The sequence below is a fragment of a genome, unplaced genomic scaffold (assembly GCF_019419815.1).
Source record: "Pyrus x bretschneideri cultivar Hongxiangsu unplaced genomic scaffold, Pyrus_bretschneideri_v1 Contig13, whole genome shotgun sequence".
Lineage (NCBI taxonomy): Eukaryota > Viridiplantae > Streptophyta > Magnoliopsida > Rosales > Rosaceae > Pyrus > Pyrus x bretschneideri.
In genome coordinates this window covers 7,988,353-8,006,529 of record NW_025999424.1, presented here as the reverse complement: position 1 = coordinate 8,006,529, position 18,177 = coordinate 7,988,353, and the positions used below count along the sequence as shown (strand labels likewise).

General features: G+C 36.3%; 3 protein-coding genes across 3 annotated transcripts; 2 read left to right on the top strand and 1 right to left on the bottom strand.

Annotated features, from left to right (window-relative positions):
- Positions 1 to 2,392: 2,392 nt before the first annotated feature.
- Positions 2,393 to 5,846, top strand: LOC125474736 (nudix hydrolase 2-like). Its single transcript, XM_048578708.1, has 9 exons — positions 2,393 to 2,642; positions 3,259 to 3,473; positions 3,574 to 3,639; positions 3,895 to 4,032; positions 4,558 to 4,635; positions 4,730 to 4,780; positions 4,871 to 4,905; positions 5,029 to 5,137; positions 5,297 to 5,846. Exons 1-9 carry the CDS (start codon positions 2,483 to 2,485, stop codon positions 5,504 to 5,506), a joined length of 1,062 nt encoding a protein of 353 aa, XP_048434665.1. The 5' UTR covers positions 2,393 to 2,482; the 3' UTR covers positions 5,507 to 5,846.
- A 4,091-nt stretch (positions 5,847 to 9,937) lies between these two features.
- Positions 9,938 to 12,093, top strand: LOC125474981 (nitrile-specifier protein 5-like). The gene is made up of 2 exons (XM_048579273.1): positions 9,938 to 10,085; positions 10,960 to 12,093. The coding sequence occupies exons 1-2, from the start codon at positions 10,056 to 10,058 to the stop codon at positions 11,914 to 11,916; spliced, it is 987 nt and encodes a 328-aa protein (XP_048435230.1). The 5' UTR covers positions 9,938 to 10,055; the 3' UTR covers positions 11,917 to 12,093.
- A 1,585-nt stretch (positions 12,094 to 13,678) lies between these two features.
- Positions 13,679 to 16,336, bottom strand: LOC103942779 (fasciclin-like arabinogalactan protein 2). The gene is made up of 2 exons (XM_009352986.3): positions 15,707 to 16,336; positions 13,679 to 14,496 (listed from the first exon to the last, which is right to left on the bottom strand). Exons 1-2 carry the CDS (start codon positions 16,223 to 16,225, stop codon positions 13,840 to 13,842), a joined length of 1,176 nt encoding a protein of 391 aa, XP_009351261.2. The 5' UTR covers positions 16,226 to 16,336; the 3' UTR covers positions 13,679 to 13,839.
- Positions 16,337 to 18,177: the final 1,841 nt, after the last annotated feature.

The window sequence follows — 18,177 nt, the reverse complement described above, 5'->3', positions numbered from 1 at the left end:
TCGTTCCTAATGAATTCAAATACATGATTCCGAGCCATCATATGCTAAGCAAAGCGAAGGGAATAATTAATATTAGACAATTAATGTTCATATTTTAATTGGTTTCCTTTAGATTATGCCATAGAAAGAACACCTTTTTTGCATATTTCTCACATACAGAATCGAAAAGTTCAAGCAGTTTCTCCCGGGTGAGATTTAATATCGCCCATCATACCAAAATCGTAATAGATTAGCGTTTCATCCACATCAATGGCAAGATTTCCTGGATGAGGATCAGCATGGAAGAAACCGGTTCTGAGTATCTGCATGAATAGCAAGGTCGAGCTAATCAAGCACTTAGATAAGATGGTTAATAGTTAATTATGGTGATCAAAACAAAACAGACTCAGTCAAGGAATAGATGCATTCATTCAGTACAAAATAGTCATCGTATTCATGTCAAGATAAGCGTAGTCATGTCAGCTGGTCGACAGAACAACAAATTTCCTGACCTGGATCAGGCATGCTCAATAGCGCGTGATGAAGTTCGAGCACGATTAAAACCCTGTGAATCTAGCATGTCTAGCCGATTCAGTTGGTTGGTAACTTGGTACGTGTTGGGGCTTCCTAACATTTGGCTTTAGGTACTCCTATGGCGTGGCAGTTTGGAGTTGAATTTGATTTGAGCCAAATTTTTTTTTAATTCCTTTTAGTTACATAAATTTGTTTTATTTAGAGAAGTAACTTCCATGAAATATGTTCGTTGTCACGTGACATTCCGATTTAATAATACAATTTCATGTGTTGAAAAACTTACATATGTCATTGTTTTATTGGAATGGAATGCCATGATTAATGTGAACCTATTCCATATAAGTCCTTATCTTTATTTGGTGACAATAATTACAAGTATATAAACAATGATAAAGAAAATTAGAGAAGCCTTATATCAAGCATCTTGGGCAGCCCCATATAGTTAGCTTTTTATTTATAAGTCCAAAATTGCCATACATTTATACAGAAATTAAGGACATAAAAAAAGTGTGTGATTTGGGTTGAGCCACCAGAAACCATATAAAATGTCACATGCACGTATGGATATCATAGAATGGGAAATTAAGATGCGTAGAAAATACCAATCTTCTTACATCAAATTTCTCAACAGATACTGGGTTTTTTCTTTTAGCATTTCTTCTCAAGAAACTTAGGCAGACAAAGATTACCCACCCCGGCCACCGGGTTTTTTTTTTTATTATTATTTTTTTTAGACATGATGATACGAAATGAAAGACGAAACTCTAAATTATGACTTTGCACTATAACTGAGCTAGAGCCGTAGGAAAAAGAAGTGTTCATAACCTAATTGTCTTAAGCACGTACCCCTAATAGTGATTTGGTTTCTATACTATTTTAACTCAATTGAACCAAACTATACTGCTACTTAACCGTTATCTACTGGTTCGACCTCAGTTTAATGGAAAAACCAAACCAAATCATACCAACCCGGACTAGTATACCTTAAATCAATTAGGTATTTATTTCGTGTGAGGGCCTAGTCCAAGTGAATAATAACCTTAAATATGTTTGTTGTTGACTTGTAGTTGGTTTCTCTTACAATCCCTGACCATGCATGGAAGTCACGAAGTATTTCCAAACGTGTTTTTCTGGGGTACGTGTCAAAACATGTTTAAACCATGACACGAGAATTGACTTTGATTTGAATGAGTATTTTGATCAGTCATACTATTTGCCTTGTTCTCATGTTTCCTTGTTGCGAGATGCAACGATGAATTTACATTGAAGTTTCAACACCAAATTATCAGATAATCTCCATGTAAGTACTCTAATTTTTCTAGAGTATGCAAATATTTATACGAGAATAATGCTAAGAAGATCAAAAATTTAAATTAAATTGTGTAAATCAAATGATGTGATTGTTAATAATTAAATTATTATTTAAATATTGATTAATGTATTTATTTCCTATTGATGACACATCATTTTTAACCCACTGGGTCTATATATATTAACGTAGAATATCCTTTTTTTGGCTAGTTAGTTTATGTTACATTGAAGACAACTATGGGATATCATTAATTACACAAGTGTCAAGAACACTGAGCAGATGCAGGCACTTTGCATGTGAACACACCAAGTGCCAAGAAAACACTGAGCAGATGCAGGCACTTTGCCTTGTGTGTTCTAATCTGAACTATCATATTTCTCTCTTGGAAATTGACAAAGATTTACCAAATACCGTGCCAAAAAGAGCAAAGACTTTTACTCGTTCAAAGTCGCAAACCCAAAAGAAGCTGCAGCAGCAGCCACCAAGGAAAATTCACCATGTCTTTTGAGCAGCCAAAGCATAAGGTATAAAACGCTTCGCTTCCCTTAAGAGGTGAGAACAGAACAATCAACTTTCTCTTGCTAACACGCATTTAAATTCTTAATTAACAGGCGTTTAGATTCTTAATTACGTACATAATCACACACAAATAACAATATGTTGATGCAGAGGTTCAGAGCCACCACCAAGCTTGTGCCATATCTTTCTTCTGCAACCAATGCTGCTTCTGTTGCAGCCCATCATCATCCATTAACAAAGAGGCCTTGCTTTGGAACACTTTCACCTTCCTCGCCATCCTTGCTTGGCGATCACAAAGGTAGGCTTCAATTTTATTCCATATTCTTTTTATTCGAGTGATATTTTATCTAATCTAAACCATGTGAGTGGACAAATAGTGTTTAAAAAGTGAACTTTAACGAAAAGTTCTCGGTACCGTTCACTTTAACGAAAAACCACATATTTACACTAAAAAGTCAATATTGGTAAAACTCAAAGTTTTCAAGCTTTTTTCGTTAGTTTTCCTGTTTAAAAATCAACTTACCGGCTTTCTTTAACAAGATTCAAACAAAAAGAATGAGAAAGGGTCGAACCATATCTTACTGAATAATCTGACTCAATGATATTGAAGAGCTTTTTATGTGGATTGAGATTAGAAGTAATTATTAACATTAAGGAGTTATTATTAACACTAAAAAAACTCATCTTGAACGTCGTCTTGTACCTCTTTCAATGATAGCAATGTTGAAGTGCTGTTTTAAGAAAAAAAAAATTGCGTTTGATGGAAATGTCTTTACTGGAGCAACTACTTCTTTTTGTCATCCCTTCTGTCTTCTAACAATTGTAAAGTATGAGTTTTATTTCTGAAGAATTTGTGGTGGATGGTTGAAGTAATGTTGATGTGTGACTTTCACTTATTTCTTCATATTCAAAAGATAAAGTTCCTCACTTGATTCAAGCCAAGTCGGTTTCAACGAATTCATCCTCCGTTGCAAAACAAGCCGTGCCTGAAAATGAAGTCGAACAGGTTGAGTTACTCACTGCAACTGAGGATTTACATGGAGGAGTTATTGTTGACATGACCGAACCTATGGATTCTGCGGTTTTTGCTTCTTTGCTTCAAGCTTCCATATCGCATTGGAGGCAAAAGGTTTGTAATTGTTACTTTTATTTTATTCGATCTCACTATATGTCTCGTGTTCACTTGATGCTGATGATTTGAAAGTTGTTTACTTTATTGTATTTTGTAGGGGAAGAGGGGCGTTTGGATCAAATTGCCAATCGCACGGTCAAATCTTGTTGATGCCGCAGTTAAGGTACAAGAGATTCTACTGGCCTATCTCTTCTGAAACACCTCAAAGATTGAATTTTTGATCAATTATTTGAGGCTGTTCTGAATATAACTTGTCTAGTTGTCTTATTGTCTTGATCAACTATCCTTTACACTTTTAAATGACACAAGATATTAGCATAATCACGCAATTTGGCACCACTCAGGCTGCAAAAGTATAGCTGTTTTGTTCCTGATATCTGGGGCCACGACACTCAGGCTTCTTTTGTTACTTGTGCAGGAAGGATTTAGGTACCACCATGCTGAATCGGATTATTTAATGCTTGTACGTTGGATTCCCGAAACTGAGGACACTCTTCCTGCAAATGCTTCACACCGAGTAGGCATTGGCGCTTTTGTCATGAACAGTAAGAGAGAGGTATTCCTTCTCAGATGAATCTAGTTTCCCTAGTGTTCTTAACAATATATGACATGTAAATTTAAAGTTCAAACTTTTAACATCTTCCTTTCATCTTCTGTTTAACGAGAAAATAGTGAACAGTTTCTAACATTGTTCACTCGATCTGAAACCTGCTATTTAAAAGAGATTATTAAACGGTAACTTGGTCCTTTTATATACTTTCCTGCGGTGGTTGTTAGCTTTTAGATCAGATAACCACAGAGAGAGAGTACTGGTATCCGTCGTAATCTAAAACTTAAAAGGAAAATTTCTTTTAATAAACATGCAAGATGCATATTCCTTTCATATTTGCATAGATAATTTAAAAGTTCTAAATCAGAAAATAGGATTAGTTGTCATGTTTCTGATAAAGCACTTAATAGGTCACGTTGACATCATTCTAAGTAATTCTGTAAGTTTCTTACTGTTGAAACCTCTTCCAACGACATTATGTTTGCATTGCCGCATTCTATCTTTGCCTACTAAAATTGTTCGCTCGGATAGATACTTGTGGTTCAGGAGATCAGTGGCAGATTCAGAAATACAGGTGTGTGGAAGTTGCCAACTGGGGCTGTTAATGAGGTGAGTAAAAACCCCAGCACAACTATAGCAAATACTTGGTAATTAATTTACAATTATGTTATCCTCATGGATTAAAAAATTTATCCATCGACAGGGTGAGGATATTTGTAAAGCTGCAGTTAGAGAGGTCAAAGAAGAGACAGGAGTAAGTATATAACTGATTGAATATAGTATCGATCATACATAAGCTATCAAACTTAATGTAAATCAAACACCGTCTGTTTTTATTTTACAGATTGATACAGAGTTCGTGGAGGTTTTAGCATTTAGGTAAGAAACTTGCCTTCCAATTAAACAAGTGTTGTATGAATTTATACAAGCCATGCATCAGGTTACTATTATGCAAATAATTCTATAGAAAGAACTCTTTATATCCTCTCCATCTCTCTACAGGCAAGGCCACAAGTCATTCTTTCAAAAGTCAGATTTGTTCTTTGTTTGCATGCTGACCCCAAAATCCTTCGACATCCAAAAGCAGGACTTGGAGATTGAGGCAGCCCAGGTAATTTCCTGGGGCACAAAAAATCTGTCATTGAGTATAATCGTTAATCTTGTTTAAACTATTCGGTGGTAATGTGATCATATTTATCAAGTGTTAAAAGGTATCATTAACATGATTCGAAGCTATTCTAATGTGTTACTTTCTGGGGATTGTTTTCAGTGGATGCCAGTTGGGGACTACGCAGCTCAACCCTTTGTTAAGAAAAACAAACTCTTTGACTACGTAGCAGAAATATGCTTGGCAAAATCAGACAAGGACTATGCCGGTTTTACTGCGCTGAGCACAACTACATCCTCTGGAAAAAGAAGCTACTTGTACTATAACAACCGGGATATGGAAAAGATTCAGGCTACCGGTGATCCGCAGTAGAAACGTTGACCTCTACTTCAATAACATATATGGTTGTAACAACAGTTACTGTGGATTCCTAGCTATCTGAATATTGGTTCCTGTATAGATTGATGTCATTTACTTTGCGTTATGTAATGATATGCTAAATAACTTGTGTTCTAAGTCACAGATAGGATATATACATTCATTTTTTTTTTACTGCAAGCTGTACTACTCTTGGGACTGTAGTTCAAGAACTTGCTAATTGATTTGAGTTCTCAACACTATATGTTGCATTTGCTATTTGCTTCGATGTAAAATATACAAGTTGTGTTTGTTGTATCTTGCCTTTGACGAATAATAGAGATCCATTTGCAAGTTTACAACTTACATAACTGATTTGACGTGCTTCTAATAAAACAGATTTTAGAAAAAGCGCTTCTGTAGGAAGGAAAAGTGCTTATGATCCAAGTAGTCCTTTCTAGCAACACCACCATCACCATCGAACACACCCAAGGCAACACCCCTATCACTGTGAATTATTGTAGCAACCACTCACTTTCCCTCTCGTAAATCTTCACGCAACGGTTCCCTCTGAGAGCAGGACTGAATGCGCCTGACTCGTATGCTAAAGCAGTTGATATCCACTCGATAGGGCACCCTCCCCCATCCGTGCCACCTTCATAGCATCAATCTGCACCACTTCCCTGATTTCCCTTCTCCGGTACCCCTCTTGGTATGAATTATGATGTTTTTTGGATAGTTTATTGAACTTTTATTTATTTTTGGCAAAAATGTTATCATTTTTTAATTGGAGTCTATTTCTTTAAATAACTAAAGTTTTAATGTTTTGAAATGGAATTTTAACACTAAAATAACGGAATGAATTACATTGGCTAAATGTGTAAAACATAAGGACTAAAACGGCTAAATTTAGAACACGGGAATTATATTTACTAAATGGTTAAACACAAGGACCATTTTGACATTTAAGCCAAAAATTTAATACAAACGTGAAGTGGAGATCTAGGTGTTTCTCCTAGTGTTTTTAGAGCATCTCCAATGGAGACCCTAAGAGCAACTCCAGTGTGGGAGTTTGCTTGGGGGACATGCCAGGAAAAAGGGCCCGAGAGCTCGGCCTACACACTCCAGCGTGGGGAGCCCGAGGGACAGCGGAGGCTTGAGCACCAAGCCTATGAGGAATTGCCAGCTCGCGAGCTCGAAGTGGATCTAGCACAGGGCTGGCGTCATCCAGGTGTCAGCCCAATTTTTTATTTTTTTTCTGTCAGGTGCGTGCATCTCACCCACGCGTGGGGGCGCATCACTCGACACGGTTTCAACCCCTGGGGCCCATGGTGCAGTTTCAAAAAGTTACAGTTGGGAAGCCACGTGGCTTCCCATGGTCCATTGTATCTCAATGGCTATATAATGTGGATTGTCTGATTTGCAACGGTAAAAAAACAAAAAAAATCTTATTTAATATCAACCGTTGGATTTGAGATCAACTGTTGATATTATTCTCCTTTATAAATTTAAAAAAAAGTTTTAAAATTCATAAATGTTACCGTTGTGTCACGTGGCACAATCTGGAGTGTTGGAATTCAATTTTTTTTTTTTAAATCTCACGACAGAGATTAATTAGTTGAATAAAAAAATTAAAAAATTGTAAAAAATGAATAAAAATCGGAAAAAAAAATTTGAAATTTTTTGTAAAAAATTGTTTTAACTTTTCTATAAATACCTTCTCATTACCATCTACCTTACACCACAATTTTATATTTTCTCAACTACTTTCAACCACATTCCTATCTTTCTCTCAAAGTTTCAATCCATTTTTTTTTTCAACAAAATGACTACTGATGCAGGTACGAATTGGACACTTCTTGAAGATATTGCGTTGTGTACTAGCTGGGTTGAAGTTACTCATAGTTCACTTATGGGTAATGAGATGTAGTTGCGAGAAATGTGGAGTCTTATTCATACCAATTATCTTGAGAAAATGAGTGGGAAAAGAACCAAAGAATCGATGTCTAGTCGTTGGAAATTACTTAGCCAATTGTTTAGTACGTGGAGAGATACCTTGGCACAAACTAGTACTAATATTCAAAATGGGGAAAATTACGCGGATCAGGTAACAATATATTATTTATTTGTTTGTACTATACCAAAATTTACATTATAATTATTTCTTATCTTGCATTGTGTAGCAACTTTAGGTTGTACATAACGCCACGTGGCATACCGTCATTTGTTAAAATTTTGATGGAAATCTATCCTCAAAGATTGTAAACAGATTATGACACGTGGCGCGACGTGATTGGTTAATAATCTTATCGGAAATCCATCACCAATAATTGTATTTTCGGATAATGACACATAGCGCAATGAATATGATTAAAAATCTTATCGGAAATCCATCACCAATAATTGTCTTTTCGGATTTTATGACACGTGGCGCAACGAGAATGATTAAAAATCTTATCCGAAATTACAAATAAAATTATTTTGTATTATTTTATAAATAAAAAAAATACTAATATTTTATTGCCTATTGCCAGGTCTATTGAAGTGCAACGGTGGAAATGCAAAAGGCGGTTACTGTTCATTAAGGGCAGTTACTGTTCACTAGGTGGATAGCATAGTGTATTGCCTGGGAGGGTTCCCACACTGGAATTGCTCTAAATGGAGTCCCTACAATCGTATAGTCTCTAAATATAGGGACAAATGACTTCCAATGGGACGGAATTGAAGTCTTCAAAGTATCTCAATACATAGGCACTCGCCGGAGACCTCAAAAGACTTTTAAAAAATGAGGACTACATATAGGAACTCAAATAGTGGACTCCATATTTATTTTGAGTGAGAATCATGTTGCTCTTTATGTTTTTTTCCTTGTTTTTTTTAACCCACCCAAGTGGGGCAACTTCTCATTTGTTTTTTTTTCATTTTTATAATTCTTGAAAAATCAATGGTCGAGATAGCTTTTTATTTTTATGAATGGTTACAATATTTCAATGTAATGAATACTAATTATTTAATATTTTAGTCTCTATATTTAAGGATTATACCATAAAGAATTTTCATTATAGACAATATTCTTTTAGGAACTCGAATATTTTTAACTTATATTTCAATGTAATGAATACTCTTTTGACTTATAATTTTGTTAATGAGTATTGGTTTATAAAATGTTTTTAACTAAGTTTAAATGCACTTGCAAACAGGTTCATCATGTGGTTATGCACTTGCAAACAGGTTCATCACGTGGTTAGGTACTTCTTGTGAGATAATTGGGACACCGTGCTTTTGCCTCTAGGCCAATCACTAACACCTCCTCTTATGACGTACCGGATGTGCGTACTCCAAAATTTGGAGATATTTTTTTATATACTTGGATTATAAGACGGTACGTTATATGATATTATGTACAAGTGAAGAGAGGTTTTTTTCTTTTCTGAGTAACGCTAGTGAAACTAAATTTGTAGACTAAATTTTATAAATTGAATGACATGAAAGTTGATATTTGATTATTAATGTTGATTAACATGCTTATTTGTTATTGATGATACATCATTTAATTTGACAAATTTAGTCTCTCTAACGTTACTTTTTTTCTCTTTTTAAGTGTTCTTATACTTATATACTACATAAAACGTGTGTGCCTGTGTTCCAGGCATACTGAAAAATCTCTCCAAAATCAAAGTTTGATAGCATAAATTAAATAACATGTCATATAGTGCAACAAGTAGACATTACACTACTCTTTTTTCTTTTTCTTTTTTAATATTCATTCTTATTTGGAAAATAGAACCTTAAACTTCTACCCCCAATGGTTCTAAGATACATTGATGTCATAAATAAATAAATAAAAAAATAAACAAAACTGCACTAGAAAAGTTAAAAGAAAATAAGAAGTCCTTCCAGGGGAGGTTAGATTTGATTTCACAAAATATTTAAATACGAGGTAGTTTGATTAATTGATTCTTTTCCAACCACAAAAAAACAGATTTTGCATCCAAATCCACTACCTTAAAATATAAATGAGAAGGTGCATCCCATGCCTTTAGTCTCAAGGTCAAATCACATTTTTAGTCCTCTAACTGGAGCCATTTTCCAATTTGATCCCCATCCTTTTAGTTTTCGGAATTTGAATCCCGTTGTTTTGTTTAGTTAGCAATTAAGTCCTACAAGTCTAAAATTGTTAAGAAAAAAACAGAACGAAATGATTAAGGTTTGAGTCAATTGCAAATGTGGAGAGAACAAAATGCCCTCACATATGGTAGTTGTATATTTTTTAAAGCTTCGAATCTAATGTTCAAGTTCAACATAATTTAATAATATTTGGACTCGATTGCAAACTGCACCAACTACAGAGCTAAAACTGTGAATATTAAAGTAATATGAACCAAATTGGAAACGACAAAAATTGTCACGATAATATATATATATATATATATATATATATATGTGTGTGTGTGTGTGTGTTTATATATATATGTGTACAAAGTAGAGTCTGTTCCAACAGATCTCCAGGCATTTGAGAAACCACCAAAACTGAGTTTCCACAGTGACTGAGAGTTCTCCAGCCATGTCTCTGGTGCAAGGCAAATGGATCAAGGTCTGTTCCCTTTCACTAATTTCCTTTCAACTTCTGTTTAATTTAGATCATCAGCTTAATTTCAAGGATTAATTACTCAAAATTTGATGAAACCTTAATTGCAGTTGTACTGTATTTCATCATCAAATGCTTATCCAAACTCTGTGGTGCATATATATATATATTTTTAATTTTATTTCTCTCTTCTCCTTTGTAATTTTGTTAGGGTTTAGGGTTTAGATTGTTTGGTTAATGATTGGATCTTTTTACATGTTCAGCTTGCATTGGATTTGCCCATCTTCCTTCAAATCAATGAAAACACTTGAAAATCTCCATGATTTGATGTAGACTTTACAACTATAATCTGAATTTGTGGCTTTTTTAAGTAGATATGCTCTCTTTTTGGTTACGTCGGAAGAGAATCAAACTCTTTACCCATCTTAATCCTAACTTATTATCCTGCAATCACCCACTTTAGTTGACCCGAAGAGCGTTTAAAGTATAATCTTTACATGTTTAGATTCACAACATAAGAAAAGTTTGAACACCCATATGAATGTCTTACTCATTACCCCAAATGATAAGATAAAATCTCTTCTACATCGTCAGATTATAACGTGTAGTGTGATCTCGATTGGTATATTGTTTGTTGCAAAATGTGACTCTGTTGCTAGCATGCTTCCATTTCCCCACAATTTTAACATATTATTTGTTTGTTTCCAGTTACTTGGTTACATCCATCAAAACCTACTGAAAGTTTCTTCTGCATTTGTCCAATTTTTTCCTTCATAAAAATCATTTGAAAAATGTAGTTTGAAAATATGAAACAAATAGTTTTATTCATTAAAAAGTTATCTTACTTGTATCCATTTGTAAATCTGTATCACTGTGTCAGCTTGATCAAAAGGGGACTGGTCCTGGAGCAAGAAGCTCACATGCCATTACCCTAGTAGGACAGAAGGCCTATGTTTTTGGAGGCGAATTCACGCCACGTGTCCCCGTCGACAACAAGCTCCACGTGTTTGACCTCAAGGAGTTGACGTGGTCCGTGATCGAAGGAACCGGGGATGTCCCACCGCCACGTGTTGGTGTGACATTGGTAGCTGTTGGAGAAATTATTTATGTATTTGGAGGTAGGGATTATGAACACAAGGAACTCAATGAGCTCTATTCATTTGACACATCCACAAACAAGTGGACTCTAATTTCAAGTGGGGACACCGGGCCCCCTCACCGGAGTTACCACTCAGTCACCTCCAATGACCACCATGTATACATATTCGGTGGATGTGGTGTCGCCGGCCGTCTCAATGATCTTTGGGCCTACAATGTCGTTGATCAAAAGTGGATACAATACCCAAATCCGGGTGACAGTTTGAAGGGGAGGGGTGGGCCGGGCCTGCTAGAGGTCCAAGGGAAAATATGGGTTGTGTATGGCTTTGCTGGAGAGGAAGTGGATGATGTACACATCTTTGATCCAGCCCAGGGTAAGTGGGCCCAAGTTGAGACAAGCGGCGAGAAACCAACAGCTCGGAGTGTATTTTCTACAGTAGCAATTGGTAAATATATAATCATATACGGCGGTGAAGTGGACCCAAGTGACTTGGGCCACTTGGGTGCTGGGAAATTTGCTGCTGAGGTTTATGCATTGGACACTGAAACATTGCTGTGGAAGAGGTGGGATGATGGCCTGGGCTCGGACCATCATCCCGGGCCTCGCGGTTGGTGTGCGTTCGCCCGTGGGGAGTGGGAGGGGAAAGAAGGCCTTTTGGTGTATGGTGGGAATTCACCAACTAATGATCGACTTGGTGATATTCATTTCTTCACTCCTTATTTGGAAAATGGTAAATGATTGGGGAATAGACATGGGATGTATATATGAGTAATGATGTTGATGTCATGTAAAAAATGGAGTTTGGGTATCTATGTTTGTTTGTAATAAGACACAGACATGACTCTGTGTCAGTGGGAATTAGGTTGTATTTCGTTTTTCTTCTTTTCTTTGGTAATGTAATTTTTGTTTTTGGCTTTTTGGTTTTGTTTTTGTTTTGAAATAATCTATGGACTCATGAGTATTTGTAAATTTTCTTCATTACTTAAGCTACAAGTTTCTTCATGAAAGTGGTTTTAAACTGTTTCTACTCAAACATATCCAAAATTGGTGCCAATGTAATCTCTGTAGAATTCCCAGTTCATCCCACACCGATAGATGTTCGGATTCGCATAGTCTTCAGTTAGATTGTAGGGCTCAAAACGTCAGCTTAAAGTGATCAACTAAAAACGACTTCATGAAATTTTCTCCAAATTGTGTCTAGTGTAACATATACAAATTTGATGATAATCCATTCACTGTATCATTCCGTGTGCTCGAAACAGTGAGATGCTCTAAGGAAACTGTAGCAGCTGCACAAAAAATGCCTAAGTCGGACTTCTAGCTTCTATGAACGGAGGAAGAGCTGAGAGCAATGAGAGGCAGTAGTAACTTGCAGTAATTTTTAACTAAATTATAAAAGAAGGAGAATTTCATCCATGTGTGAAGACAAGAAGTGATGGACAAGCAAGTTGTAGCTGCCAAATAATTGCCAGACTTGTACTTTCAGCTCTTATAACAGAGAGAAGCTGCAGCAAACGAGGGAGAAGAGAGAGTCATTCTTTAGTTTCAAACGTCCTTTGTCTTAGCTCTCTTTCCATGTCTTCGAAACAATTCGCGATGGGATGGAGTTCCGATCGCTAGCAAGGGCCTTCATACATGAGCATGGTTTCGTGAAAATTCACTTTCTCTTCCGTTGGAATTGAAGAATAAACTGACCAGTAACTTTTGCTGCAATGAAAATGCAGAGTGGAAGTCAGAGTTCAATTCAGGTAGCTACCATTAAACACTTGAGAGATTTTTAGAGTCAATAAATATATGAACAAATGTGTGCTGCTTTAGGACTTTTCAAACACTTAGGACTGCAAAAGAACTTCTTTTTAGGAAGAAAACACTCGCGCAATTGTATAACAAACTGTGTGCTCCATTAGAACCTTAAAACATTACAAACTATACAGATACTTATTTTTAGGAAGAAAACACCTGCGCAGTTGGTTTTATAGTAGCCACAAATTGATGTAACATTCAAACACTAAAGAAATTTTTTGAGTTAATAAATGTATGACCAACTACGTGCTGCTTTAGGAGCTCCAAACACTACAGAATTGTATATGCACTTGTGCTGCCTTACAACCTCAAGGTCTATAAATAGCCAAGTCAAACATGAAAATCTGTAATCGCCATTTATTTTAAATGGACTGGGTGCCAGCGCATTTTTAGACTGGGTGCCAGCACATTTTTTTTGGGATGGAGATGCTTTGGCCTATTACTGTTCATTATGGTCTATTATTGTTCACTGAAGTGGATAAATGGGCTGGGTGCTGGTGCAAAGTCTTAGGGATGGAGTTGCTCTTAGACATCAGCGGGCCCTTTAGCAGATACCTTCACTGCCTTTATTGGTGTTCGTCAATTAAGCTATTAGGGTCGTCAATCTAACCTTACATGAAATTTGCATCTACAGTACCAGTACAATATCTTTAATACGTGAATTTCTTCATTGTGCAAATCATTATACACCTTTAAGTACTCTTCACAACAATATTCTGTCTGTATTTAAATGGTATAACATGCAAAATAATTGTATAGCACAATACATCTTTACAATTCATTATTCACTGGATTAAATTAAAATAAAAACAAAAAACAAAATTCAATTTCCCACAAAACATACCCTTCCCAAACCAATCACATAAGCAAAACCCCAACACAAAAACTCAAAATAACCATGACCAATCTCCCACCGTCCAATCCCGCAACTCCATTCTTCTCACTATCAGCCGTCTGATCCGCCGGCGTATCATCCGACGGCGCATCAGCCGGCCCCGCCGCCACCTCCTTCGGCGCTGGAGCCACCGTCGCCTTAAACAGTTCCGTCGGCTGCAAAACCTTGTTCACCTTATAAACCACCAACGGCTCCTGATCAATCACCGTCCCCGTGATCTTCGCCGTCACCACCTGCGTCTCCAAACTTACGACCTCGCCGTCGTTCTGAACCGTGAACTCGAACTTCTTCGCCTTGTCGGTGGCGAGCGTGTTGACGAGACCGTTGTTGGACTTGAGATCCTGGAGGGACTGGTAGACGGGGACACCGTGGTAGAGCAGCAGCGACACCTTCTGGGATGCTGTTAGATTTTTATACTTGGGGAGGAAGGCGTTGACGACGGAGTCCGTTGGGCAGAAGACCGTCAAGCCGCCGTCGATGTTGGTCTCGAAGGTGGAGTCGGCTCCGGCAGCGACGAGCAAGTCGGCGAAGGCTTTGCAGCCTTGCTTTGAGATGATGGCCGTTAGATTCAGCTGGCTTGGTCCGGCAGTTGGCGCCTCGGCTTCAGCAGAAGTTAGTGCCTGAACGTTTCATGTTATATTGTCAACCGATTTTCTCTCTAGCTTTTATTTTAACTAATTTTTTTCTTCTATAAAATTTAGATTCAAAAGAAGAGTTTAAAATATCAATATACATATACAAATTTATAAAAATATCGATAGATATATTGATACGGATATCGATTGTCTTCAACGGAATTATGGAAATTTGTAATGGGTAAGTATATTAACTCATTCAAATATAATCGAATTAGACAAAAGTTTCTAAAAAAAAAAAAAAAAATCTAAAGTTCGAAATCTGCAATACGTTATGACAAAATTTATGTAGTGAATTGGTAAATATAATTGATATTCATTAATTTTTTTTATATCTCACCGATATAGAATGAAGTTTACATTCCACATATTTCAATATCAATTCTTAATTTTAAAATATTTTAATAAAAAATATCGATAATTTCGTAAATATCTTAACCACTAACTTACACAATTTGATTCAATCCTTTTTCTCAAATTAAGTCAATCATATATGACCGTGTTTAGAAACAAATAGACATTAATGAACTACAAGTAGAGGAAAAAAAAAAAAAAAACAAACAAACAAACAAACACAAAATATTCTAATTTTCAAGGGACACATTTTCTCTTAAATTTCCTTTCTTTTTCAAAATCTGATTTTTGTCGGTGGAGTAACATGGCACCTTGCACTCGTATATCTCAACTTTTTTTAGTGATGGCAATAATTTGGACTAATTTTATATATTTATTTATGGGCACTAGCTGTACATGCATGTCCAGTGGACAAAATTAAATGTGTATTATTTTGAATTTTTGTATTTCTTCATATCAAATAAGAATATAAATTTCAAGAAATGGTTGAATTATTATTATTTTTCAAATATGAAAAACAATCATATAGTCTAGCCTTTACCATCAGACATTAATTAAAATTGATTTTAAAAGCATCTTTTCGAAAAAAAAACATTTTCAATCAATTTAAAAGTGGACACTTTGAGGCTTGACACGTTATCTAAGTAGACTATCAAATTAAACTATTGATCAAAAGACTTATATAACATCTAATTAATAAAAATCACACATTAACCCATATATAAAAAATAAAATTGATACTTTTCTTTGACTTTAGTTTTTCTTTGCTAATTATCATAACATTAGGGTTATAGCGTTAATTTGGATAATTATAATAAAATTTCAGTTAAAATATGCATACCTGACTGATTTGCAAGACAGAGATGTTGTATGGCATCTCCAGCACAGACTTCACATAGAAGGAATTGAGTGTCCCACCATTGTCTTCAGCTCCGAAGCCGACTTTACCGCCCTTGAGGTTGGTTATGTTCACGTACCCAGAGGTCCCGGCCGCCACCCCGGTGGCTTGGAACATGCTGCTAGCCAAGGTGGTGCCATGGGTGAGCTGGTGAAGTTTCTTTGCGCCAAAGTAATCAACAAGGACATGGAGGGAGAGCACATTTTTAATGGTGTATACCGAGAGTCCTTTGGAAATGAGGGATGACATGGCGGCATTGTCGAGGGCGAGGACAGTGATGGTCTGACGGCGGTTGATCTCGGTGGCAAGGTGGGTGAGGCTGAGGTAGTGGTTGAAGGTGGAGAGGGAGGGGTGCTGGTCGAGTATGCGCGTAATGTTGTGCGCTTGGGACGTCAAGGATAGGAGGAAGAGGAAGAGGGCAGAGAGGGCTAGGGTGGCTGTGAGGGCTGGTGGTTTCTGCATCGTGAAAGGTAGAGGAGAATCGAAGGTGGGTTTGGGGGCAAAGAAGGGGAATGAAAAGAAGGAGATGTGTGGTTATATGTGATTAGCATGTAGTGTTGCAGACTTGTAGTGCTGTATTGTGGTGTATATGGTCCCTCAAAGTGGTGCCAGCTTGGTTTAGGTAGGGATGAGGGAATATGATGTAGTGGTGGGTCCTTGGGATGATAATTACATTTATATAATTGTAAGTTTATGAGATTATATATTAGCAGTGATGGAGTTAGAATTTTAACTTAGGAGGGGTCCAAATGTCTCAATCTGAAATGCTCTCCTGATCTTACAAAAATTACTCTGCTATATGGTGAGCAACCGACTAACATCGTTTGAGTTCGGTAAGGTGTCGTCCTCATCATCCTCTTCTTTAAACCTAAACCCCAAGCCTCTCTGAATTTCTTCCTTTCTCCCTCCATTGATTGCCAGACCAAAGTCATTCTCAAAGCTCACAAGCAATAGATTGTCTGAACTCTATAGGAGCCACCAACCTCATATCAAACTCGATAAAAGAAATTAAAGTAAAAAAGTTGGATTGGGGCCCTGAGCCTACAGAATAACTTGAAATTCATAAGCATAACACAACTTTTCTCCGTGAAAAAAATGTCAGGATGGGCCTAGGATCATCCCAGTCACTTCATAGCTCTGCCCCTATATATTAAGGCACTAGATTAGTTCTTACTTTACCCTATAAAAAGAATTATGGTAATATCAGCCGCTCATGCTCTCACATGTAATAATCAATTCATTTTAGAGAGAAATTTACTTAAAATAGAGATGTAATTGTGGTGGTATGTTTAGTCAATTAAGTATTGTCATGCATTTTAAATTTCACACACAATAATGCAGGGTTAACTTAATATACCATCATAATGACATCCTCGTTATATAAAAGTTCTTCTCTCATGCCTTGCATATGCGTAGCTAAGAACACATACGTGGCATTCGGGTTAATAATGTAATGTTAGATGAAAAAGTTAAAATAACTAGCATCGTGTTATCAGTCTAAAATGTCGCAGTTACATACTAGAAATATAGGTAAGTCATTCTCTTGATAAAAGGTAAATCACCTAGTGGTCACCACACACCAGAGTTAACAACAATATTGCCAAGAGAGTGAGGGTCAATTCTCAAATGCATGTTTAAGCTCCTAAAAAGGTCAATGATTGCATTGAAGCTGTAATTGAACCATATTGGTTGAAACACGAAAGCGATGGGGGGTGAATAAATTAGTAAGAGACAGAAAAGATTGAATTAGTTGATACATAATTTTCCATAGATTAATCTGGTTAATCACACAGATTTGAATATAATTAGGACTTTGTCTTCCTATATGGCCTATGGGTCACTAAATTTGAACAAATGGGATGTGAAAAGATAATTTTGATTAGAATTTAAAGCAGATAAAATGGCGACATCATTGTCCTCGTGCATACTGCCAAGCAAGTAATTATGCTCATGCATGAGGTGATTAAGCTATATAATAATCCTGATTAGCAAAAAAACAAATAAAAACGAATAAAATTAAGCTAACATGTGTCGGCAGAAGTGTATTCCCGAAAAGCCAGACTGGCTTGAAGAAAGAAATTGAGGGACTACATGGACAGCGATGCTTGATCTCCTTAACAAAAATTACAAATACACAAAATAAATAAATGTATAAAAAAGAATTCAATAATATTATGATGGTTGGCATTTTATTTTCAGACTTGTATTGGATCCAGGCTGTTCATATTTTTAATGGTGGCATTGTCTTCTCTCTAACAAGTTAACTAATTTTCTTTTGTTGGCATTTTCCATGTTCCAACGGTCCATTTCTTGTGTGAATATATATTAACTTAATTTATCCTGACACTATGAATATATTAACTCAACTTGTTCAGCTGCAGATTGAATGAAATTAATGAACTTCTATAAAAAAG

Coding starts and splice junctions, on each gene's coding strand:
- LOC103942779 (XM_009352986.3), bottom strand. CDS start 16,225: ATGCAGAAACCACCAGCCCTCACAGCCACCCTAGCCCTCTCTGCCCTC. Junction 14,497..15,706: donor CTGTCTTGCAAATCAGTCAG/GTATGCATATTT, acceptor TGAAACGTTCAG/GCACTAACTTCTGCTGAAGC.
- LOC125474736 (XM_048578708.1), top strand. CDS start 2,483: ATGTTGATGCAGAGGTTCAGAGCCACCACCAAGCTTGTGCCATATCTT. Junction 3,474..3,573: donor TATCGCATTGGAGGCAAAAG/GTTTGTAATTGT, acceptor TGTATTTTGTAG/GGGAAGAGGGGCGTTTGGAT. Junction 4,781..4,870: donor AGGTCAAAGAAGAGACAGGA/GTAAGTATATAA, acceptor TTTATTTTACAG/ATTGATACAGAGTTCGTGGA.
- LOC125474981 (XM_048579273.1), top strand. CDS start 10,056: ATGTCTCTGGTGCAAGGCAAATGGATCAAG. Junction 10,086..10,959: donor TGCAAGGCAAATGGATCAAG/GTCTGTTCCCTT, acceptor TCACTGTGTCAG/CTTGATCAAAAGGGGACTGG.